General features: G+C 48.0%; 1 protein-coding gene across 1 annotated transcript in view; it reads left to right on the forward strand.

The window, feature by feature from the left end:
* MSL3 (MSL complex subunit 3) overlaps positions 1-26,161 on the forward strand; it is a 223,829-nt gene extending 197,668 nt beyond the window's left edge. The window contains exons 12-13 of the mRNA XM_086949003.1: positions 2,525-2,609; positions 25,511-26,161. Of these exons, the coding sequence (XP_086805129.1) occupies positions 2,525-2,609; positions 25,511-25,610 (185 nt within the window). The 3' untranslated portion in view covers positions 25,611-26,161. The remainder of the gene's footprint in view (positions 1-2,524; positions 2,610-25,510) is intronic.
* Positions 26,162-26,258: the final 97 nt, after the last annotated feature.

The raw sequence follows: 26,258 nt of genomic DNA on the forward strand, positions 1-26,258 counted from the left end.
CCAGAAGGTGACTAATCCTAACACAGCCACTGTCAATTTTGACAAACTGGATTTCTAGTACCCTTGATCAAGTCCTCCCGAAGGATTCCCTGCAATCGATAAAAAGATCCAAAGTCGCCCCCTGGTACTCTCCCGCCCTTAGAACTATGAAACAATCCTGCTGCAAACTTGAGAGAGCCTGGAGACAAGAACGCTCACAACTGAAGAACGCAGAGCATAGAGCCGCAATAAAGCTCTACAAAAATGAAATAAAATCTGCACAAGCCCAGCTTTACGAATCCAAAATTAATCTTGCTGCGAACTCCCCTAAAGAAATTTTTAAAATAGCAAAATCTCTAATCCACCCCCCCTGAGCTTCTGTCATCTGACGGCGCACAAATCTGTTGTAACAATTTAGCCACTTTCTTCTCCCAGAAGATTCAAGTCATTTATTCCTCATTCACCACTGGTAGTGACGACATGGAATTCACCTCCACAACAGATTCTGACCTTCCCGTCCCTTGTTTGCTGGACAATTTCCCACTCCTTGATTCCATCACATTAGATAGAATGATCCCCAAAGTCACCTCGGGATCTCCTAATGACCCAGCACCTCCGCAGACTCTAACTAACGTCATTGATGCCATTCGCCCGGTCATCCTGGATGTCCTTAATGCCTCTATCACCTCCAACTCCGTCCCAGCTCCATTGAGGTGTGCGATGGTGAAAGCCTTACTGAAAAAGCCTACCTTGGACCAGAACAACTTGGCCAACTTTCGCCCTATTTCCCTGCTTCCCTGGATGAGCAAACTGCTTGAGAGGCACGTCAATAACATCTTAGTAGATTATTTAGAATCTAATAATCTGCTACGTGTCTCTCAGACGGGGTTCCGCCCTCAGCACAGAACTGAAACTGCCCTTTTAGCAGTTACGGAAGAAGCTAGAGCTGTGCTGGACCGGGGAGGAAAAGCAGCCATCATACTACTCGACCTCAGTGCCGCGTTCGACACGGTTAACCATGCCACATTGTTACATCGTTTGAAGGGCATGGGCGTGTCGGGCGCAGCCCTGCAATGGCTGACCTCCTTCCTGGATGAGCGATTCTTCCAGGTCTTTGAGGGCGAGGTAGTCTCCCCCAAGTATCCACTCAGCTGTGGGGTTCCCCAGGGCTCCTCCCTAAGCCCCACTCTTTTTAATGCCTATATGCGACCTCTAGAAAAGATAGTCCATCCCTTCGGTGTGCGTATTGTCACCTACGCCGACGATACCCAACTGGTGGTCTCTCTGGACCACACTGAGGGGTCGTCCAACACCTTGGGCCCCTGTGTAGAGGCTGTTGCTAAGTGGATGCAATCCTCCTGTCTCAAAATCAACGGGGAGAAGACGGAAATTATGCTACTGGGCAACCCTCCACTGACCACCCTGGCCTCCATCTGGCCCACATGTCTCGGTCTTCCTCCCGCTCCCCCCCCCCCCCCCTCTGGCTCGATAAAGCGCTAGACTTTTCGGTCCAAGCCACCAAAACAGCCTCTAAGTGTGTTGGGCTAATGAAAATGCTCCGCAAAGTGCTCCCTCTGCTTCCATTCCAGGCGAAGAGAGTCATGGTTCAGGCCCTGATACTCTCCCGCCTGGATTATGGAAATGCTTTATACATAGGAGCCTCGGCGGCAGTGACCAATAGGCTTCAAGTCACGAAAAACTGTGCCGCTCGATTACTGTTCAATATTCCCTGCTGTCAGTCAGCCAAGAAAGCCCTAAAAGAACTTCACTGGCTCCCAGTGGCTGCCAGAGCGCAGTTTAAGGCCATGTGCATTCTGCACAAATCTTTCCACCGAACAGGCCCTGCCATCCTGTTCCCCTTAGTTGTGCCCTACGCCCCGTCTAGAGCCCTTCGCTCTAGCACACTGCATCTAGCAACCACAACTAAAATTAACAAAGCCTGATGGGGCACCGCTCCTTTTCCCACACCGCTGCGAGGTTTTGGAATTCTCTACCCCTAGCCCTTAGAGAGAATAATAACCGGATGTCATTCAGGAAAGCTCTGAAAACCCATCTGTTTGCAAAAGCGTGTTGACCCACAGTAATCAGTCAAAAGCGCTGCGAGGCCTCCGGGTAGTTACGCGCTATACAAGTGTAATTTTTCATTTCATTTCATTAGTGTGACACTAGGGTAAAAAAAAGTCAGGATAACAGATACTCATGTAGTCTGGCACGCACGGCAGGGGAACACACCTGTATGCCATGCTGGGACACTCCCATCCCAATAAAGAATATGTGGAACAAATGAGCATTTCAGAAAATTTATTTATGGTACTCTCCTTCCATCAGTGTCACTTAAAAAATTCTACAAGTGCAGGTCCAAGTACAGAGAGTGTGACAGAAAGGGTCTAGGTGCAAAGGTAACACATTACAACATAGTCGCTTGAACAGGGGTTTTTCCTTCTTCTAAATGTAGTGTAGGATTAATATTTGTTTAACTTGTCTCTTGTGTTGCACAAGTAATTCATTTATGTTGACCTTCCTTTTGTGCCATTTTTTTCAACAGTAAAACTACCAGAAATAATGGGTAAGATGTTCTTTTCGGATAAAAACATCAAGGCTTTGGTAAAGCACTTTGAACTCTTCCTGAGGTAACTAAAATAATATATGTTGATTGTAAAGAATATGTAAACATTTAAACAGAAAAACAAATATTATGTGTAATAAATGTATGCTACCACACTTTAGTCGCATGCACCTCCGTGTCCAGGCACACAAATTATTCTGATTATTTTGTGTATTTTTCTTGCGTGGTTCAGGCTATCTGCATCATAAACAGTTTGGCTCTGAAGTCAGTTTTTGCTTAAAATTTTTCTTTATTATGCATTGGAAATGATAATATGGAGACCATTTACACTATTCTGTTTTAATGCAAAAAAAAGATTACTTTGTAGTGGATAGTGACAATTTAGTTTTGGTACTTATCAGTTTTTACAGTTTTTTCGGTTTGCTTCCAATGTTGGCACTAAATGTGCTACTGGCTTAGTACATGTGGATAATTTGAGCATGTCAGGTTTCACATGGTTTCGTTTGAGGAAAGGCAGGAAGGGGGGGGGGGGGGGTTGATTCCATTTCAACCTACAATCAGCAAGTTTGCTCAAAACTACATCAAAAACCTTTGACCTAAATAGATCAATCTCGATATCAAACTAGACGCTCGCACAGAAAAGAGCCTTTTTTATGGGTTATGTAAATTCAGGCATTGTGTTTTGGTAAATTTGTTTCACAGAAAAATGTTCGGTCGTGGTAATTAGATAGTGATTTTGGATATCTTCGTTAATTCACAGACCCTCAGCAGATCAGGATCCATGAAGCAATCAGGGATCCACAAAACAAATTATGACACCAAATCCCATTGGAAGGGAGATAATTTTCCGTTCGGTAAATTTGATGATCAAGACACTCTGATTGGCTGGTAGCAATTAAATAATTTTGTTGTGGCAGCCATTTCAAAGTCTCCGGCACCAAAGCCTGTGCTCTTAAAAAAGAAAAGTTGCGAGGGACCCCCGGGCCACTGAGAGGATGGGATGTGTGAGGGTCCGAAAAAAGGTAGATATACATGTTTTGTAATAGGATTTGTTCACCCAAAACAAGAGTCAGCTGTTTTTTTTTTTTGTAATCCTAAAAAAATAAATAGACCATGCATATTGAGAATTGTGGACCTGAGATACAGGGCCTTTGTCCAGAGCCTGCTATACCTTACAGAGTATGACTACAGACCAAAGGCCTTGCACAACTTATTCAGTGCCTCAGAAGCTGGCACAGGGCCTTCACTTAGAGCCTCCTGCACACAGCTGAAGGCGGTATATGGGACTGCTAATATTTCAAGTGCCTGCTACTCACTGCCTTTAGCTCTGCGCATTTGGGTTAAACAACAAAACTAAGCACCTACACAGGCCCTGTGGTTGCCTGTACATTTGCGCAGCAGTGTTACGCTGTGTGGTAGTTTGGCTGCCCAGGAAGTTGGTTAACAGTCCTTGCTTCTCAATGATATTATTTGAGATGCTCTCAGTGATATAATTTCTGATCTCGTCAGTGATGTCATGTATGAGGTAAGAGGCAGGTATGCCGTGCAGGAGTTAAACTTGCAAAGTTAACCATTTCTTGCTGATTTCAGGGGGTTTTGGTGTTTTTTCATTATTAACTGGTGCTTCCCTTTTGCAATATAACCAAACAGAAAAGAAAGTTCATTTTCAAATCCACATGGTTATTAATAAAGTTTATAATTTATTTTTCTTATTCTTATCTGGTATGTATTGTAGTCCCCATTAGTTTGTGTATTGACATATATAATCATTACTGATCTCCGTCATCATGTTCATGTCCCTTTTAATTTTTTGTGCTCTAACGCGAGTACACACATGCTGATGGAGATACATACATTGGTGGCATCGGAATGATCCTCTTAATATGTCTGTGACCATACAATCTGCTAATATAAGTTAGTGTTAGAGAGGACAACTAGTAGATTTGCTGCCAACCAGTGGGAAAATATCTGGGACCAAGAGTGCTGGGAACCTGTCTTAATATAGGTGTGAAGTGAACCTTATTTACTAATACAGAGCCTGGCTCTTTAACACTTTGAATCATTGGCATGCTGCAGCGGCACCAATGATAATATCAAGGTATATCAGAAAGAACTGGTTTCCAATCTCCTGCAAGGCAGGCACTACCTTGAAGCACCTCTGAAAATGCGGTGAACTAAATACTGTTCAAACCCTTTTTTAAATGAAAGAACAATTATGAGGATGTGTCTTTGGCAGTACCAGAAAGGCCGAACCTATCGCCAGGGAAAATTTCGAAATTATTTTGCTGAAACATGCACAACAGGCATCTTTCAGTTTTTGCTTCTTTCCAAAAAGCAGAAATGTGTCCGATTAATATTTTCTACAATACAACAGTTCTCTGTTCCCCCACTCTTCCTGTTTTTCCCCCCACAGTAATGAGTATCATGGTGCACATGGCCAAAATAGTTACATACATCTATACTAGAAAAGTCTGAGACTGATTTTATTCAGCCGCAGAGAGTATTTTTTTCTCCAGCTTTAAGTCTGAGATATATACTCATACTTGAATCATCCCTGTCATAACCGGTAACTTTTAATAGCAGTTAACTGTTAAAGTGGTTATGGGCCTCAACAGCAATATTTATTATGTAGCAAATACACCTAATTTGAAAAACCCCAAACGTAAGCCAATATGGTGAAACTACTGATCCCTCCTCGTACCCCTATAAGCCATAGCTGAGATGTCTGCTACTTGTCAAATGTGAGGGAGTCCCCCAGGAAGCTTTCCGCTCTAACCTCTTTGTGACTTTATCCTGATACTTTCCTGGGCTTCAACCAGGTCTAACCTCAGCTTTCCGCATGCTATAAGTTATTTTTAGGTAAATGGTATGGCAAATCTCCACTTTCTAGACAAGTGGGGACCCTTCCTTGTCACTAACTGCCATCATCACTGAGAAGGAGAAGAGATACGTTTTAAAGACTCTGCTTAGGTCATTCACAGAAGAAAATCCACACAGATGACCAGCAATAGCACTGTATTTATCACTTCTAGACCCAAATTCCTTACAATAGAACATTCCCCAGGTGTCTGGCTGAATCCAGAATCTTTTGCGCAATCCCCATTGCATGTCACTAGGTTGTGTTGTGGTGTTGGCATTATCTGAAAGAAACACAGTGATTGACTCCTTACCTTAGAATTACCCCCAGGCGTCAGACTGGATCTGGAAAGTTTTCGCCAGCAGTATCCCTGCTTGTTGGAAGGTGGCGTTGTGCGTCTCCGCGTCCGTCATTGTTGTTGTGGTCGCCCAGATGATGTTGCGGCAGCTACTTAGATAATGCACTTGCGCGCTGACGTCCGTTCGTTATTTTTCCATGCCAGCAAGCGCTGGTCCGGAGAGAGTGGTACCCCCAGTCATTTTTTGACTGAGTTCTTTTAGGCTTTTTGTCTCTGCTTTTTCAAGTTGATAGACTCCTGGTGTCGTAAGGATGCCCGGTTTCAAGTTGTGCGGGGACTGTCATTGGATGATGTCGGTGACGGACCCGCACTGCGTGTATCTCTATTGCTTGGGGCACGAGCACGACCCCAAGTCGTGCCTCAACTGCTGGGCCATGGCACCGAAGACTTTGCGGGAGCGGTCCCAAAAGTTGCTTGAAGTCTGGCAATCGGCTCCGCGCCGCTCAAGGTCCCGGTCCCGGTCCCGTGGGAGGTGATGGATCGGTCCCGGAGCTATCACCATTGTTCGTCGTGATCGAAGTCTTCGCACTCAGGGTCAGGTAAGACGAAGCACTAGAAATTGAAGCAGTGTCATTGCTTGACGACTGCCCCTCGCCTGTCAGCGACGTGGCTGAGGGTGCAGGTAGTGCCACCCTGGCGGAGCCTACGATGTTGCCGTTGGCCTACCCACCCTTCTCGGGTCCGTCGGTGACTCCGCCCAGCTGCGGGAATTTCTGTCTGTCATGGACCTCCTCTTTAGGCCGTCGGGCTCCGCCAGCGCACCTTCGGGCCCCGGGGCCTGACTGGTGGTCCTCGTCCTTCACTGTCGGCAGCTCTGGCTCCGGAATCGCTGTCGGCTCCGGCCCCGGCGCTGCAGGGTCCCCAAGGATCCATGCACCACCTCCGATGTCATCCGGACCCCGGACGACGTCGCCCCCGGTCTCAGCCCGACATGGACACGGAGCTGGAACGGCGTCGCTCAACACCGATTCAGACGACGATGGGGCCTTTCTACACCTATGTCCAGCCTCCTAATTTTCGGCCTGTACATCAGCCTTCGGAGGACGGGGAAGACTGGGAGGGGTCTGAGGACCCTCTCACAGCTCAGTGTGAGTATGACAAGGACTGGGCAGAGGAACTGGGGGATGCCAGGTCTGGATACCTCTCCTGACCTTGGCATGCTCACTCCTCCTGCGGAGGAGGGTGCAAGTTATGCAGTGGTGTTGCGTAGGGCGGCGGAGGCCCTCCAACTCTCTACAGTGGCTAAACTCCTTACAGAAGTGCTTCAGCCGGCAGCTACCTCTGCAGAGCCACTACTGCCCTTTAATGAGGCACTTTCTGATGTTCTTTTGGGCACCTGGTCCAGGCCCAACCCAGGGGCCCATGTGGATAGGAACGTGGCCCAATGTCATCGGCCGGCTCTGGGCGATCCAATCTTCTTCTTCAAGCACCCCACCCCTGAGAGCTTGGTTGTCCAAGCCTCAACATCCCAGAACGCATTCCCTACCGCACTCCTGGACAGGGAATCCAAGAGACTGGAACAATTTGGGAAGAAGATTTTTTTCTTCCACCAGTTCAGGGCTGCGGTCTGCGACCACCGCATGCCTCTTGGGCCGTTATTCTCACTCTGTGTGGGATACGATGGCGCAGGTGCTGTCTCAGTGCCTGGAGGAGGCGCGGACAGTGCTCTCTCAGGCTATTACTGAGGGGAGAGATGCAGCCAAGTTCAAAATACGATGTGGCCATGACACCGCCGACTCGCTGGGCAAAGCGATTTCCACAATAGTGGCGCTCCACCGCCACGCCTGGCTGAGGACTACTGGCTTCTTGGGGGATGCCCAGAACACCCTGATGGATATGCCCTTCGATGGCATTCCCCTTTTTCGCAACAAGGCAAATAGTGCGTTGGAGCATTTTAAGGACTCGGGGGCTTCGGCCAATTCCTTGGGCCTTTCGGCCACTCGACCTCCTCCGCCTTATGCCTTTCGTGCCTTTCGTGGCCACGGAAGGGGCACCCCAGCACGTTCGCTTCAGAGCCACCGGGCACAGCAGTCTCAGCGCTGACGGGAGACCCACAGAGGCGGGTCAGGGGGCCAGCGGGCGAGTCAGTCCACTTCCACCCCGGCCACAACTGCCCCAAAACCTTCCTAGTCCTGTCTTTCAGTCCCATCAAACGCCAGTGGGCGACAGGATTTGCTATCACCTCCCCCACTGGCGCACCATCACTTCAGACAGGTGGGTTTTACAAATAGTCCAAAGGGGCTACTCCCTCCCCTTCGAGACTACCCCTCCAGCCATGCCAACCCAGTACCACTGCATGTCGGGGGATCATTTGGCACTTCTTCAACAGGAAGTCGTGGCCCTCTTGGTCAAGGGGTCCATCGAGCGCGTTCCTGCGCCAAAGGTAGGACGTAGTTTTTATTACCACTACTTTCTGGTGCCCAAGATAGACAAGGGCCTGCATCCTATCTTGGACCTCAGGGTTGTCAATCACTTCCTCCGGAAGATGCTAACTTTGGCTCAGGTCTTGTCTGCTCTCGACCCTGGAGACTGGATGGTAGCTTTGGACTTGCAGGACGCATATTTCCACATTCCTGTCCTGCTGGCCCACTGGCGTTACCTGCAGTTTACTGTAGGCCACAAGCACTTTCAGTTTACCCTGCTCCCCTGTGGCTTTAGCAGCGCCCCTCGGGTGTTCACGAAAGTGATGGCGGTGGACGCAGCTCATCTGTGCAAATCAGGGTTTCCAGTCTTTCCCTATCTGGACGACTGGCTGTTGAAGGCGGACTTGCCTCAGCTAGTCGTCTCTCACCTCCAGACTGGCCGACCTCCTGCATTTGCCGAAGTTGCACCTGATTCCCTCTGAGAAGCTCCTCTTCATCGAATCCGTTCTGGATACGATGCAGTTTCTGACCTATCTTCCCGAACCGTGAGTCCAGGATATTCAAGCTATGATTACGATCTTTCGGCCTCTATCCTAGGTTTCGGTCAGGATGACCCTGAGGCTGCTGGGCCTCATGGCATACTGCATCCTGCTGGTCACTCATGCCAGATTGCATTTGTGGACTCTGCGGTGGGACCTGAAGTTCCAGTGGGTACAGCATCAGGAGAACCTGTCCGATTACATCCAGATCTCGGAGGCCACTGCACAGCAGCTGCAGTGGTGGCTCAAGAACCGTCATTGGGTCCAGGCCAGATCCCTCTCCCTTCCCCAACCGGAGCACACAGTGGTGACGGACACGTCCCTCCTGGGATGGGGGGGGGGGGGGCACATGGGAGAGGCGGAGATCAGAGGCCTCTGATCTCTGGCGGAGTTCAGGCTCCTTTTCAACCTTCTGGAGCTTTGGGCGATCCGACTAGCACTGAATGCATTCCTTCCTTCTGTTAAAGGGAAAGTGGTGCGGGTGTGTACAGATGACACCACTGCCATGTGGTACTGCAACAAACAGGGCGGGGTGGGGTAGTGGACTCTATGTCAGAAGGGTCTGCGCCTCTGGACATGGCTGGAACAGCAGGGCATTTCCCTGATGGTTCAACACCTGGCAGGTTTACTGAACGCCAGGGCGGACGAACTCAGCCGCAGGTGCATGATGGATCACGAATGGCGTCTACACTCAGACGTGGTGCAAGGTCTCTTTCGACAGTGGGAAGAGCCTTGGTTAGATCTAATCTCCACCAAAGAAAGTGTGCAATGTCCGCAAATCTGCTTGTTGGAATTTCCAAGGCGGCGCTCGCTAAGCGACGCTTTTCGTCGCAAGTGGAGTTGCGGTCTGTTGTACGCCTTTCTGCCTATACCACTTCTGCCCAGAGTGCTGAAGAAGATCAGGCACGACCGGGCTCAAGTCATTCTTGTGGCGCAGGACTGGGCTCGAAGAGTTTTGTATCCTGAGCTACTCAGTATGACAATCGATCCCCCGATCTGACTGCCTCTTCAGGAGGATGTTATGTCGCAGCAGCAGGGGATGGTCCTCCACCCGAACCTGTCCAGTCTCCACCTCCTTGCGGCAGCAGTTGATTCCTTTCGACTTGCCGCCTGAAGTCTGTGATGTCATTCTGGCAGCCAGGCGTCCCTCCAGTAATTTAGTGTGCGCCTGCAGGTGTAACAAATTTGTGGCATGGTGCACTGCAAAAGCTGTAGATCCTCTTTCTGTCCCACTTTCAGAAGTTCTTCTGTTCCTTCTTTCTTTGACCCTGCAGGGCTCTGCTCTGGGCATTATCAAGGGCTATCTTTCTGCTATTTCGGCCTTTCTCAGTCTCCCTGATCAGCCCTCTTTTCAAGTCCCCTGTTGTAAATAGATTTCTCAAACAAAGGCATTACTCATCTTTTCCCTCCTATTCCTTTTGTAATGCCACAGTGGGACTTGAATCTCGTTCTTACATATTTGATGTGCACTTCCTTTGAGCCTCTTCACAACTGTCCTCTTCGTCTGCTGACCTTGAAGGCTGCATTCCTGGTTGCCATCACCTCTGCCAGGAAAGGGTGTGAGCTCCAGGCTCTTTCTTGTAAACTTCCTTTTCTATCTGTCCATCCTGACAAGGTTGTGCTCAGGACACGTCCATCCTTTCTGCCAAAGGTTGTCACTGCCTTTCTCATCGGGCAGACCATCACTTTGCCCACCTTCTTTCCGCCTCCGCATCCTTCTAGAGAGGAAAAGAGACTCCACCGTCTGGACTCAAAACGCTCGCTTTAGTTTTACTTGAACTGCACACAACAGTTCCGGGTGGATGACCAGCTCTTTATTGGCTACGTTGGTGCCAAGAAAGGTCGGGTCGTGCACAAGCGGACTATCTCCCGATGGGTCGTTTTGTGTATTAAAGCCTGTCATTCTCTGGCTAAAAAGGAGCTTCCTGTGGGGCTGCGCGGCCATTCCACCAAGGCTGCTCACCTTGTAACCCTGTGCCGCTCTAGGTCCTGTTCGCGATAGAGTTTTCAGGACCACTTCTGGAGCCGCTCTTGCCAGTAATCATTGCGATCCTGGAGTTCTCCAGGTAAGTCCAACAAGAATGAGTCCAAACACTCTTCAAATTCTCTGTTTCGCTCCCATTCATTGGATGACGCAAGGGAAGGACTCCAACATCCAGGCCCAGCTCACAGGTTGTTCCTATGCAGCCGGCGTCTGACACTGGGCCTGCTCCATGCTTCTCCGAGCTACCCAGAACAGGAGTAACCCCGCTGAATTGCGAGAGTTATGAGGTCATAAGCCTAATTTTTGGGTCGTTGAATCCCTCTGTAGAGACTTTGGGCCCCATTGGTTCAGAAGGGACTCCGACTGGGGCTTCGCCTACGACGGGTCCACCCTGGGTGCCATTTAAGCCCTCAGATCACCCCTGGCCGCAACTTCCTCCGGAAACTGCACATGAGCTAAGCTGACCCAGCATGATTCCTGACTCCGATACGGAGCCGGACTGGCTTTGACCATGCCCGCTCAGCCTAAATTAGAGACAGTTTATAAAGCAACAGAGGTCCTTGACAATTTTCTGTAGGGACTTAGAATGATTATAGGCCACAATCTGTGCTATAATGATAAAGGTGTCCAGCCGGACCCTGTTTATTAATCAATATACAAAATAAAAAGGGATTTCATAGCATACAAATTTACAGTGGGACGCAATCCTGCATCCAGTGCACACAATAACAAAACATGACAAAACAATATTTACAGGGATAAGGTATTTCTCAGGCAAATTTAGAAAACGAGTGAGACACTAATGAGGTAGCAAAATTAATCTAGCTGTGCTCATGTAGTACAACGCAATTGAGTCACACAATGGAGAACTAGTGTATAACTAAATCAACTGTCGACGGCATTTCGATCCTATTAAAATTGAAGGATCATCATCAGGACTGACAATGTATTGCCTGAATTGTAAGCCTGTAATGGAATAGGGAGACAAAGAACATAAAAGGACATTTGTTTAGAACCTATTTTCAACCTTCAGTTCTAACAGGATTTTCAGACCATGCTTATAGTGAATACCTACCCTACGTGAGTGTACAGGACGTGTGTTGTGACAAGCACTCCGCAGACAATCAAGGAAATAAAAAATCAAGGAATTAAAAAATCGTGGTTGTTGGTGAGGGTCACTAGTGTCTGACTAGTGAAGCTAATTGTGGTGAAAGGGTGTTGTGACTCATAGTTAAGGTGGTATTGGCAACATGAGGCTGTGCACGGGGAGAGGGGAGGTCGGAGGAATCGTGGGGTACCTGGACCTATGCACAGGTGGCATGAAGTGGATCCAAGGCATCTGGTGTCAAGCGTTTCTCCCAAGTGGTGGTTCTGTGGGGGTGAAGGGACAGAGTGAGAGCTCGACAACCATAGTCAGTCGAGAGCCCAGGCGAGTGGCTAGGCGTACATACCTATGCCCGGAGTGAAGGCACAAAACAGAGATCCGGGAGATGCCCGGAACAGTGTGGTGTCCAGCAGATTACGCGGAATGCGTTACTACCAGTGGGCGAGAATTAGCCTAGGATCGGGAACAAGGGTAGGATCCGACGCAGTGGTCGTATCTGTTGAGGAAGGGTACTGGGTTAATTAAGCCTTTAACCCCGCTATCGGTTAACGTGAGGGACGTGACGAAGTGAGGGGCATACCTACAAAACCTGGCGGAGGAGTCCCGTAATCAATTAAACCAGGAGCCGCTCGTTAGAGGCGATGTATGAACCTGTTGGGACAAGGGGAAGACAAGCTGTAGTACTAGCCTGGGGAATACGATAAAAGTTGCTGAGGCATGGCGGGGTGACTCACCTAATAGTTCAGTATTCACAGGTCCGCTGCGGTGCAAGATCGCGCCGGTCAGGGGAACGGTCTCTCTGTAGAGAGCCGGTTTATAGGAGTCGGTATCCACGCTGCAAGGGGCGGAAATGCTAGCGTGATGGCTATGGTGGCCATTTTAGGAGGGGATGAAGCAGTGACTCTAATTGCGTCGGCCATCTTGGAATGGTGTTTGTTACTGATAAGGTATGAGGAGGGATAAGGGACAGAGGTTCCCGCAGTGAGAAAAATTAATTAAAAAGAAACGTCGATCCGGTTGATCCGGATTCTGTGCTATTAAATGTGGCTAAAAACCAATTGAATTGGGACAAACGGTGCGGTGATCATGCAGGCGACTTTTTACATCTGGCAACTGTAACGGCATAATGCAATCTTATACTAGGCAGACATGGATTTACAGAAGGGTGAACCACTGGTTTACAAGAGTGAGGTCCAATCCTCATTACGATTAAGTCCACTCCTTATGCTATCCAGAAGTATAATCATTTTCAGTTCCTCTCTGTTGAGTAGGCATGCCATGTCGCCTCCACGAGGTGGCAATTTCAGTGATTTCAGGACAGTCCATTTCAAGTCACCCTCGGTATGTCCTTTTTCCATAAAGTGGTCAACCAAAGGAGCGTTCGCAGTCTTACAACGGATTCTGCTGCGGTGCTGGCATATTCTTGTCTTGACCTTTTGCACGGTTTGGCCCACATATAGCAATTGACATGGACATTCAATCAAGTAAATTACAACAATGGTATTGCAGTTAGTAAAGGTTTTCCTTTGGAAAGTAACACTGTTAAAGGTGAAGGATTTGCCTTCCATAGTAAGGTCACACACAGTACATGACCGACATTTGGCATGTCCTACAAGAGGTGCTTGATTCCAAAGAGAATCTATTGTTGCACATGGTGGTGGGCTAGGGAGTGCAGCCCTCACAAGGTGGTCATTCAAGATGGAGCTTTTCTTAAAGGCAAAAACTGGACGGTCAATTTGGAGTATCCCAGCATTCAATATGGGCCAATGTTGTACTATGCATTTTCTCAAGGCATTAGAGACAGGCGAGAACGTGGTTACACAGGCTATTTTGTTACTTGTTTCTTTTTGTTTAGGGCATAGGAGAGCTTCTCTTGGACAGTACCAAGCCCTTTTGACTGCTCTGTGGACCAATCTCTTGGGGTATCCCCGGTCTTTTAGTTTATTCGATAGGACTGTGGCCTCCTTGAATTAATCTTCTTTCGCATAACAATTCCTTCTTATGCGTAAGAATTGCGAGTAGGGCAATGAGTCCCTGAGTGCTCTCGGGTGATTACTATTGTAGCTTAACAACGTGTTTCTTTCAGTTGGCTTACGATACAATCTAGTGTGCAGAGAACCTTCGGAATGGTAAATGGTTAGGTCAAGAAAGGCAATTGACTGGGTGTCAACTGTACTGGTAAAGGTTAAGCCTGAGCAATTGTTGTTGAGCCAATAGATGAACTGTTTGAGGCTTTCAAGGTTTTCATTCCATATTAGAAAAATGTCGTCGATGTAGCGGCTCCAGATGGAGATTGCTGACGAAAAGGGGTTAGAAGGGGCCAGAATGGTATTGGTCTCGATGTTGTCCATAAAAAGTATAGCTAGATTTGGGGCAAAAATTCCGCCCATCGATGTACACTTAACTTGCTAGTAGTATTGATGTTCGAACGTGAAGAAGTTCTTGGTCAAGCATACTCCCAATAATTGGAGAATAAATAAGGATGGGACACGGTGTGGTCTAGGCCTAGCTTCAAGTATATCCCGTATGACCATTAGGGCTGCAGTCTGGGGGATATTTGTGTACAAGGACTGAACGTCCATTGTACACAACAGTTGGTCACGTAAATTGAACGGAGCTTCTTCAATTAGGTTCACCATGGCCATGCTATCCCTGACATACCATTGGGTTGTAGGTACAAAATCTTTGATAAAGAAGAATGGAGCCACATCCCGACACTATGGGCCTGCCTGGTGGATTAAGGACACTTTTGTGTACCTTTGGAAGCGTGTAAATTACAGGCATTCTGGGGGATTTGATGTTGAGGAAGAGGAATGCTTTCTGATTAATAATTCCCAGTTCTAGGGCTTCTGTGGTGATTTGAGAAATGAGTTTCTGTAATTACTTGGTTGGATTGGTGGGAAGTCTCATATAGAGATCTGTATTAGCTAGTTGTCTATGTATTTCTGTGGTGTAAGCATCTCTGTTTTATAAAACAATGCCACCCCCCCTTATCAGCACTCTTGATAATGAGTGTATCAATGTTTTTCAGGGTTTTGATAGCTTTCTTTTCTTCCAGTGGTATATTGTAAGGAATAAACTTTTTTGTCTCCTTAATGGTTGTAAGATCTTTGATCACCATTTTTTCAAAGGTTACGACCTCAGGAGGAATCATCCCAGCTGTGGGAAAAAAGGTAGAAGGGGGTCTGAAAGGGGTATTGGAAAAGGCCATGGGTGATGGATTCATTTGGAAGAAGGCCTCTAGTCGAATCCTAAGAAAAAATCTAAGGATTTCCGTGTGTAATTCCAAGAGATCAGTGGAGATGGTAGGCACGAAGGAGAGCCCTTTACTTAGGAGTGAAATCTCCGCTTTGGATAAATTATGCGCAGACAGATTGAAAATAGGGATGACCTGTGTATTAATTGAGATTTAAAGACAGAGCCATTATTCCCTGGAGAGCCCTCTGAGGAAAACAAATGAGGACCCTCTGAGAAACACAAATGGAGGGGATCAGAGGATCCCTATAGCTACTCAACACTCCTAGCAGCGTCCATGGCCAAGGACGCTTGATATGAGGACCTGGCTGACGCCAATGGTCTCAACACTAAACTTCTCTCTCCACCCACTGTAGCTACGGAGAAAGGGGCTTTCTTTCCAGTAGTGGTCTGGAGGGCAGCATGGGCCTGTATCTTCAGCTGCCCATGGTTGAGGTTAGGACTAGTGTTGACAGAGGTGCTTCAGCCTGGATTATCCCCTTCAGGGCCCATACTGAAGGTTTCACTGATTTCTTGTTTGAGACTTAGCCCAAGCCCAGCACTGGCTCTCCTGTGCACAGGACTATCTGTTGCCACTATCTTCCCACACCTAGTGACCGAGCCTTCCTCTCCCCAGCATCCAACTGTTAGAGCCTGGTGGTCCAGGCCTCAACCTCCTGGATAAATTCCAGCGTGTTTCCTTCCACACCACCGAATAGGGAATTTAAGAGGCTGGACACCTTCGGTAAGAGTATTTCTCTTCCACCAGCTTTGCCCTACTGTCCGTGAACGCTGCATGCTTAGAGGGCCGTTATTCCCACACTCTGTGGGATACAGTAGCGCACATGCTGCTTATGGTTTCAGACGAGGCTGAGCTATACTCTCCTAAGCTGTTGCTGACGGGAGAGATGCAGTAAAGATCGGCATAAGATGGGGGTTGGATACAACTGACTTGCTTGGCAGAGCCATTGTATTTAACGTTTGCTCTCTGCACTCTGACGTCACGTCTGGCTGATGACAACTGGCTTTTCGATGGATGCCCATGCATTGCTATGTTCTCTCTACGTGGCCCAGGGTTTGCCCAGACATAGGTCCCATGCTCGCTGGGCTAAAAGATTCAAGCTAGCCTGGCTAATGAGGGGGAATGACCCCGAAACCGGTTCCAGGATGCTTGTTTCCGGTTCAGGGAGGACCTTGCCAGGCAGTTCGGGCTGGACTGTTCCCATGAGGAACCGGGTCAAGACTGATTTGCATATGGCTGGGTTCAAACTGGGGTGGCATTGTGTGCAAACAAACAATTGATTAAAACTCAGATCGCTTGACTGGGGTAAGTGGTTGAAATGTTTCAGCTCACTGTCCATCATCTTGTTGTGCTTGCTATGTTTACCCTAAGCGGCCAAGGGTTTTCCCAGACGTGGGTCCTTTGCTGGCTGTGCCACTGGTATCAAGCTAGCCTGGATGATGTGCGATGAAGCCCCAAAACCTGTCCCAGGATGCTTGTTTCCGGTCCAGAGAGGACCTGGCCTGGCAGTTTGGGCTGGACTTTTCTCATGTGGAATAGGGTCAAGACTGATTTGTATATGGCTGGGTCCAAACTGGGGTGGCATAGTGGGCAAAAGAACGATGGATTGAACCCAGATCTCTTGAATGGGAGTGAATGTTTGAAAAGTTTTAGCACTCAGTCCATCATCTTGTTGTCAATCCATTATGCACATGCCCTTCGATGGGGTTTGCCTTTTTAGCGACAAGACAGATTCAGCGCTTGAGCGTTTCAAAGACATTCAGACCACCGCAAGGTCGTTGAGGCTCACAATGGTCCTGTGACAGTCACATTCTGATACTTCCTTGGTTATGGTTGTGACTATCATCCCTGTCCTTTTCATCCTAGTCACTACAGCCAGCAGGCATAACAGTCCTTTTGTGGCCTCAATGGCACAATATCACTTCGGACAAATGGATGTTTTGGATCGTCCAGCGGGGCCATGCCCCCACCTTTCCAACAGACCCTGATGCATTTGCCACAGTTGACCATTCAGCTTTTGGAGGACCACCTCCCGGTCTTGGTACAGGAAGTATTATCTCTTCTGGCCATGGAAGCCATTTGGAAGGTGCCAACATCAGAAGTAGGTCGTGGTTGCTATTTCCGCAATTTTCTAGCCCTGAAAAAGTATGAAGGCCTCTGTTTTATCTTAGACCTAAGCCATCTCAACTACTTCCGGAAAAAAGAAAAATACAAAATGCCCCTTTTGGCTCAGGTTCTGTCTGCCCTCGATTCTAGAAACTGGATGGTAGGTCTAGACTTACAGCACACCGACTAACACATTTTTATCCGGTCTGCCTACAGCCATTACTTGCACTTCACTAGTGGGACAAGAGCATTATCAGTTCGCTGTGCTCTCCTTTGGCCTTTATCAGCACCCCTCGGGGTTCACCAAGGTGATGGCTGCCACACATCTGCAGAGGTCAGGGGACCCTGTGTTACACTACCATGAGGACTGTCTTTTGAAGCCGGGATTGCCCTAGGCAGTTGTCTCCCACCTCCAGACTACAGTGGACCTCGTGGAATTGCTAGGGTTCACTATCAACAAGTCAAAGTCACACCTGCGTCCCTGTCAAACGCTCCCTTTCATCTGAGCTAATCTGGATACAGTGCAGTTTTGGACGTATCTTCAAAGACAGTATGTCAGGATATTCGAGCTATGATTCCGATGTTTCAGCCTCTATACTGGATTTTGATGAGCCTAACTCTGAGGCTGTTGGGTCCCATAGCCTCCTGCATCGTGCTGGTAAAACATACACGTTGGCATATGTGGGCTCCGCAGTGGGATTTGAAGATTCAGCGGGTAGAGCATCAGGGTAATCTCTCCAACCTGGTCTAGATAAGGAAGGGAACTTAAACAGATCTGTAGTGGTGGCTCATGATTGGGTCAGTGTTAGACCCCTTTCTCTTCCCCATTCATAATATGCAGTAGTCACAGATGTGTCACTTTTTGTTTGGTTCAGAAAAGGGGGTGGTGATGAACAGAGTGTCTGAATTAAGCAGACGACTCTTACCCAGTCCAAAGATCAGGGCTTGGTCCATCACCGTTTTTTAGCTCACTGCACCATCCCAGCTCAGAACCTGGCTACATGCAAATTAGTCTGTTCCTGTCCCAGTGCATGATGGGAACAGGGCAAACCAAACTACCAAGCCAATTCTTATACTGGGAAGGAAACAAGCTTCCGGGGACCTGTTTCTGGCATTTCAGCCGTCGTCGGCCCTGCTTGCTTGAATCCTGATGGTGCAGTGAGCAAGGGACTCATGTCTGAGTATACCCTGCCACACCTATAGTGGCCAAAAACGATTCAGAAAAGGGGGTGGTGATGAACAGAGTGTCTGAATTAAGCAGACCACTCTTACCTAGTCCAAAGATCAGGGCTTGATCCATCACCGTTTTTTAGCTCACTGCACCATCCCAGCTCAGAACCTGGCTACATGCAAATTAGTCTGTTCCTGTCCCAGTGCATGATGGGAACAGGGCAAACCAAACTACCAAGCCAATTCTTATACTGGGAAGGAAACAGGCTTCCGGGGACCGGTTTCTGGCATTTCAGCCGTCGTCGGCCCGGCTTGCTTGAATCCTGATGGTGCAGTGAGTAAGGGACTCATGTCTGAGTATACCCTGCCACACCTATAGTGGCCAAAAACGATTCAGAAAAGGGGGTGGTGATGAACAGAGTGTCTGAATTAAGCAGACCACTCTTACCCAGTCCAAAGATCAGGGCTTGATCCATCACCGTGTTTTAGCTCACTGCCCCATCCCAGCGCAGAACCTGACTACATGCAAATTAGTCTGTTCCTGTCCCAGTGCATGATGGGAACAGGGCAAACCAAACTACCAAGCCAATTCTTATACTGGGAAGGAAACAAGCTTCCGGGGACCGGTTTCTGGCATTTCAGCCGTCGTCGGCCCAGCTTGCTTGAATCCTGATGGTGCAGTGAGCAAGGGACTCATGTCTGAGTATACCCTGCCACACCTATAGTGGCCAAAAACGATTCAGAAAAGGGGGTGGTGATGAACAGAGTGTCTGAATTAAGCAGACCACTCTTACCCAGTCCAAAGATCAGGGCTTGATCCATCACCGTGTTTTAGCTCACTGCACCATCCCAGCTCAGAACCTGACTACATGCAAATTAGTCTGTTCCTGTCCCAGTGCATGATGGGAACAGGGCAAACCAAACTACCAAGCCAATTCTTATACTGGGAAGGAAACAAGCTTCCGGGGACCGGTTTCTGGCATTTCAGCCGTCGTCGGCCCGGCTTGCTTGAATCCTGATGGTGCAGTGAGCAAGGGACTCATGTCTGAGTATACCCTGCCACACCTATAGTGGCCAAAAACGATTCAGAAAAGGGGGTGGTGATGAACAGAGTGTCTGAATTAAGCAGACCACTCTTACCCAGTCCAAAGATCAGGGCTTGATCCATCACAGTGTTTTAGCTCACTGCACCATCCCAGCTCAGAACCTGGCTACATGCAAATTAGTCTGTTCCTGTCCCAGTGCATGATGGGAACAGGGCAAACCAAACTACCAAGCCAATTCTTATACTGGGAAGGAAACAAGCTTCCGGGGACCGGTTTCTGGCATTTCAGCCGTCGTCGGCCCGGCTTGCTTGAATCCTGATGGTGCAGTGAGCAAGGGACTCATGTCTGAGTATACCCTGCCACACCTATAGTGGCCAAAAACGATTCAGAAAAGGGGGTGGTGATGGACAGAGTATCTGAATTAAACAGAACACTCGTACCCAGTCAACAGATCAGGGCTTGATCCATCACCGTTTTTTAGCTCACTGCACCATCCCAGCTCAGAACCTGGCTACATGCAAATTAGTCTGTTCCTGTCCCAGTGCATGATGGGAACACTCTTACCCAGTCCAAAGATCAGGGCTTGATCCATAAGCGTGGAAGGGTATACTCAGATGTGAGTCCCTTGCTCATTGCACCATCAGGATTCAAGCAATCCGGGCCGAAGACGGCTGTAATGCCAGAAACCGGTCCCCGGAAGCTTGTTTTCTTCCCAGTATAAGAATTGGCTTGGTAGTTTGGTCTGCCCTGTTCCCATGATGCACTGGGCCAGGGACAGACTAATTTGCATATAGCCAGGTTCTGAGCTGGGATGGTGCAGTGAGCTAAAAAACGGTGATGGATCAAGCCCTGATCTGTTGACTGGGTACGAGTGTTCTGTTTAATTCAGATACTCTGTCCATCACCACCCCCTTTTCTGAATCGGAACTTTTTGTTTGGGGCGGCCATCTGGGAGAGGTGAAGACCAGAGGTCTCTGGTTCCGTTTGAGTATCAGCTCCATATCAGCATGTTGGAATTGAGAGTGATTCGCCTGACATTGAAAGCCTTTCTTCTTTCCATCAAGGGAAGGCTAGTTCACCTGTACACCGCTGCCATATGGTATCTCAACAAGTGGTGTGGGGTCTTGGACTCTGTGACAAGAGGCCCTGCGTCTTTGAGCATGACTGGAACGTCAGAACATTTTCCTGGTGCTTCAGCTCCTGGCGGGATTTCTGAACGCCAGAGCAGAATAACTCAGCTGTTGATACCTCACGGATCGCCACTGACCTCTCCATCCAGAGGTGGTGCAAGGCCTCTTCAGAGATTGGGGAGACCCTTAGTTGATCTGTTGGCCACCACCAAGATCGTGCAATGTCAGCATTTCTGCACGCTGGAGTTTCCAAATTGGCTCTTGCTCTGAGACTCATTTTGTCTTCAGTGGAGCTCAGTACTTCTGTACACCTTTCCACTGAAACCACTCCTGTCCAGAGTTCTCAAGAAGATCAAGAAAAACAACACAAACATCATCTTTGTGAGTCCAGATTGGGCAAGGAGAATCTGGTATCCCAAACTCCTGAGCATGAGCATCATTTCTCCTTTGATCAGGCTGACCCCTTGAGAGGCTATTCTGTTGCAGCAACAGGCCAGGGTCCTGCACCTGAACCTGAGCGCTCTCCATTTACATACGTAGAGATTGAGAAGCAACATTTTAGGGTATTTGACCTTGAACAACAAATGCCCCCCCGAAGTATGTGATGTCATTCCGGCAGCCAGACATTTCTCCACAAAAACTACTTAATGTATGCCTGCTGATGGGACAAATGTGTGGCTTGGTGTACTCTCAAATCAGTTAATCCTCTGCCTAAACCCTTGTCTGAAGTCCTTTTGTTTTCCTTATTCCTTTCCAAGCCAAGCCTTGGGCACAGTTAAAGGGTCATGTTTTGCCATTTCAGCCTTAGTACTGGTGCCGGATCAACCCTGTCCGTTCAAGTCACGTGTTGTGACTCCTTTAACTGAAAGGTTTACAGGGAATGTGTCTACACCTTTTATCGTGCCCTAGTAAGACCAGAGTGTAGTTACCACCTTTTTAATTTGGTCGCCATTTGAGCCCATGAACAGCTGCACTCTGAGACTGCTGACCTTCAAAATAGTCTTCCTTATGCCGCTAACATCTACCAGGAGGGTGAGCGAATTGCAGGCACTGTAGGTTCACCAACATACTCAACCATTTTTCCAGACAAGCTGGTCCTTAGCACCTGCGCCTCCTTCTCACCAAAGGTCTTTACACCTTTTCACATCAGACAGAACATCACAGTGCCTTCTTAGTCCAACCAAATGCCCCTCACCCCACCAGTCCTAGCAAGGAAGAGTAGAGATTTGACATTTCGGACCCAAAAAGAGCGCTGTTGTTTTATGTTATGATTGCACCAAACACTTATATGTGGACGATCAACTCTTTTTTGGTTCTACATGTTTGAAGAAAAGCAAAGCAGGCCAAAAGAGGACCACCTTCAAATGGATTGTTTTCAGTATTAAAATCTGCTATGCAGCGGCTTAGAAGCAGCCCCCTGAGAGCTTGAAAGCTCACTCCACCAGAGCTAAAGCAGCAACCAGTGTGCTAACTAGAGGAATCCCAGATCTGGACATCTGTCAGGCAGCTACGTGGACATCACTGCACATATTTGCCATACATTACTGCCTTGACAGTCGGGTCTGGTGTGATGAGCCTTTCGCCCGTTCAATTCTCTAGGTCTTCGTTTTGTAACACAGTGCACAGACCCTTCCTTGGGGAGAGATCTCTTTGGTACCTATTCTAAGATGAGGAATCTGCAACTAGATTTCACTAACAGATGAACAAGTTACTTACCTTTGATAACGCCTTATCTGGTAGAGACTCCATCTCATTGCCGATTCCTTACTGAACCTCCCAGTTCTACAAACTGTGTCCCTCACATTGAAGATATCCTTCAGGACCTCACCTTGGCACACTGATCAGTCCACCTCAGTTCAGCTCCCTGCTTCTGGTGCCAGAAAAGTCAAGACTGAGATCAGCATTCTGAGATGAAGTCTACATAGGCACCATCCATTTCATGCCCGCCACCGACACCACACGGAGCTAAACAACGCCACCCATCGGTGCACAAGGGGATTGTTCAAAAGTTTCCAGAGCCAGTCTGACACCTGGGGTATATACTAAAGTAATTAATCAGTGTCAAGATAGCCTCTGCTAGATAAGGGGTAGCCAAAGGTAAATAACTTGTTCATTGTGCTTACCCAGTGTGTGGAAAAGTGGGTTTCTGTTACAGTACCCCCACTTTTTGCCAGGCTTTTGATGCAACTTTGACTATAGAGTACTGGGCCCCTGCTGTCCAGGTTCCCAGTACCAGTGTTCTTTCCCTAAAACTGTACCACGATTGGCACTTCAGACCTCCCTGTAACTCCCTAGTAAATGGTCCCCAGGTTATTAGGACTGAAGAGGGGCCACTTAAGAATCCCTCACCAAGGCCATGCAAACTGCCACTGCAGACCTGCATGACTTGGTGCAGAGCAAAAATATAAATTTGTCACTGCCTAAGATATAGGTAAGTCACTGCTCCAGCAGGCCTTACAAGCCCTAAGAAAGGGTGCACTATTGTTAGTTGTGGGCATATATGCATGAGTAGATCTGCCTCTACAATATTTAAGTCTATTCTTAATATTGTAAATACCAGTGAAGCCATAGAGAGTACATGGACTGGTGGAAACTTTACAACTCGACAAACAACTATCAAACAACTCCTCTAAATAAACCCACACTGATGCCAGTGTGGGACTTATTGAAACATGTACCCAGAGGGCACCTCAGAGGTGCCCTCTGAAAGCCTACCAATCCTGGTGTAGTCTCTGACTGGCTTTAGGCAGCCTGCCACCACCAGACATATTTCTGGACCGCTGGTTCGATAGCCCCTGCTCTCTGAGGCCAGAAACAAAGCACATCCTGGGCGGAGGTGTCACACCTCCTCCCCCAGGATGGGCACAGTTTTCAAAACGGAAGCTTCAAAGGCCTTGCTGCCTTTGTAATGCAACTCCAGCCTCTGCTGCTAGCAGCAGATGGCTGTCCCTGGTTCAAACCTCCACTTTTGGTGGGAGAACTGGTGGGAAAACTAAGTAAGAATAGGGGTTGTGCCCCCCTTCGCCAATTGGTGAATCGAAAGGGTAAACTGTGGGACTGCAGAGTCAGTTGTCAGCGTGTGACCGGTCCTTTAGAAAGGTATCCGGATTATGTCTCTACTCCCTGTCCACGGTAGTTGTGATAGCCGAGTGCAGAATTTTCTAATCTCTTTCCCTCTTTGGTGTTGGTACTCCACCCTGGTGGTGACCCTGCTGTGAGGTGCGTCACTCTAGACAAAAGCGGAGTCTAGGAGACTGGCATAGAAAGACAAATGAAAGAACTGACCAAAATCCTGGTTTGGAAATGCAGACAGAGAATAGATATCTTCTGTTGTCTCTATCTGTATGAGAGTAGGAGTTGTTGGCAGGTTCTCGTTGATCAAGAAGGGAGTGCTCTGCAGATTATACAGAGGACTCCTTGCAATCAAAACTGGTGCCCATCCTAGAGACGAGGCGACATCACATGCCATCTGAGCTGAAAGATCAGCTGCTCTTTTTCTTAGAACGCCTAGAAGAATCCAATCTGGAAGAAGAGGGAAAGAAGCACGCCAACCTTTTAGGGGGAGTGGACTACTGGCACTGGCAAGAGCAGTTGACTACAGTGCTCTGGGTGCATCTAACAAACTTGTGGAAGCATGACTGACATGCTTCAAGCTAGTCACTAGAATTGAAGAAGAGGATTTGCGGCTTTGCCGAAGTGCACCCACGTGGATCACCCTATCGACCTTGTTCCAGGCATGGCACTTGCCCCACATGTGGCCAGCAGTCTGTCGTGCTCACGGAGGGACTACCACAAAATTGTGGCATTCATCAAGAGCGCATGAGTTGACTTGGTGGTACAGCCATGGCACTTGCCCCAAGTATGCCCGACCTGTCCACGCAGCTGAAGAACACTGGCCAAGCTTGTGGCATTTGACTCAAGTGTGCATGGATGGCCATGTCTAGTGGCTAGCCCCGTAGCACTTGCCTAATGTGTGCCCTGTGCCCTACACCACTAGAAGTGAAGCTGCTTCCTTGAGGCATTTGCCACTATGTGCCTTATTTACTGTGCAGCTCCCTAAGTGCTGACTGGAAGTGCACCTGATCGGACGAAGCTACCGTTGCTGTCGCACTAAAGGCCCTTCAAGCAACTCCACTGCAGTCCCGGGACCTTCGACAAGAAGCCTACCGCATTGTTGTCTCACTCCAGGGATTCCACTCTATTGGTCGACTCAGCCGGTCCAGGAGGAAAGTCCTGCACAACTTATGGACCATCCGCTGCCAACACAGTTTGCCAGGAGAATGTCTGCCAAATGAGGACAGCTGAACGTCTGCTGCTGCCTCTGGATACTGCTCACAACCTATGTCTGCTCTGAAGAAGTGGAACAGCCGCTTGACGCACCTGCAGCTGACTCCTCTTTCCCCACTGCAGGAGGACCAGAATGAAGAACAGGAGGCCGGTGTGAGACCTACTGCAGATGCGAACTGTGGGTGAGACGACACTCTCTGTGCCTGTTAGTAGTGCCTACCCGACCAAAGGAGGTTCGCTGCATCTCCGCTGAAATCTACCTTGGGGTCCCTTAGACATAGGTAAGTGGAAGGTGGCAGACGAGGCGTCCTCCTTGGTAGGCAGTACCTAATCATTTGTGGGTAAAGCGTAGTACTGAGTTTTGTTGTATATTTAAGTCTTTTTCGTATATTAAAGTCTTTCTCTTTTTTTAGAAAGATAAACTCTACGCTTGCCAATAGCGTTATTATTCTGTTGGGTGTCTGAATGCTGACTCTGTTGTACCCCCACCACAAATCACCCTGAAGATCTTGTGACTTCTTGGCATCACTTCCACTGAGAGTCGAGTGCTGAAGGGGTTGTACATAGCCCAGTTTACAGAGTCATAGTGTGGTGGACTCCGGGACATGTGGGGCAAATGATTGCTGCAGCCCTCCTGCAACCCTGTCTCCTCTGCTTTTCCCATGGCCACCCGAATCGCACACCAGCACTATATAAAACAAGTTACCATATTAATGCTATTTTTAATCTTATGCTGATCTGTTCCTTGTCTTATGTTTTTTTAGGTTTCTTGCTGAATATTACGAGGATTTCTTTCCAGAATCTGCCTATGTCGCTGCAAGCGAAGCATACTACAGCACCAAGAATCCTCGGGCAATCTATTAATGCATCTTGAATAAATGAAACCTACGTTTCATTAGTTGAAGAATTGCTGCTTTGGTCATGTTGTTTTCCAGGCTTAATATGGCCTTTTTTACTTGGTAAAGAACATTTGAGGAAAGATGCATCTTTTGGCAGAGATGGACCATTATTTCACTGGAGATATTGTTGAGCACCCACTCTTTTGCTTTAATCATCACTTACAGATGGCGGAAGAATGGAATTTGATGCTGTTGCAAAGGAAAGGTTTTTCAGAGAACAGACTAACAGTTTGATTTGTTAAGGACAAACATTTCAGCAGACCATAACTCTGGCATGATCTACCTGGTGCATTCATTTTCTACGATGGAAAGTGTGGAGACGTGATGGTTATGAGCAAAACAGAAACTAAACACTTTTGTTCTGTGGCACTGTTTTTCCCCCCAGACTATTTACTTTCTTATGGGACTGTCTAAAATACAATTTCATAATGTACAAATGTCAGATTTTGTTTGTATATTTTTGTCAGGAACTGTTGTGTTCTGTTGCTTGAATAAAAACTGGAAAAGATTCCTCTTGATAACTTTTTCCTGAGTTCTTGGCAGTTGTTGAGTGTTTGAACTGCTGCCACCAGGGCTTAATTTTTCCAGATGGTTGCAGGTGAGGCCCACTGCG

This window comes from Lissotriton vulgaris, unplaced genomic scaffold (genome assembly GCF_964263255.1).
Source record: "Lissotriton vulgaris unplaced genomic scaffold, aLisVul1.2 SCAFFOLD_1028, whole genome shotgun sequence".
NCBI lineage: Eukaryota > Metazoa > Chordata > Amphibia > Caudata > Salamandridae > Lissotriton > Lissotriton vulgaris.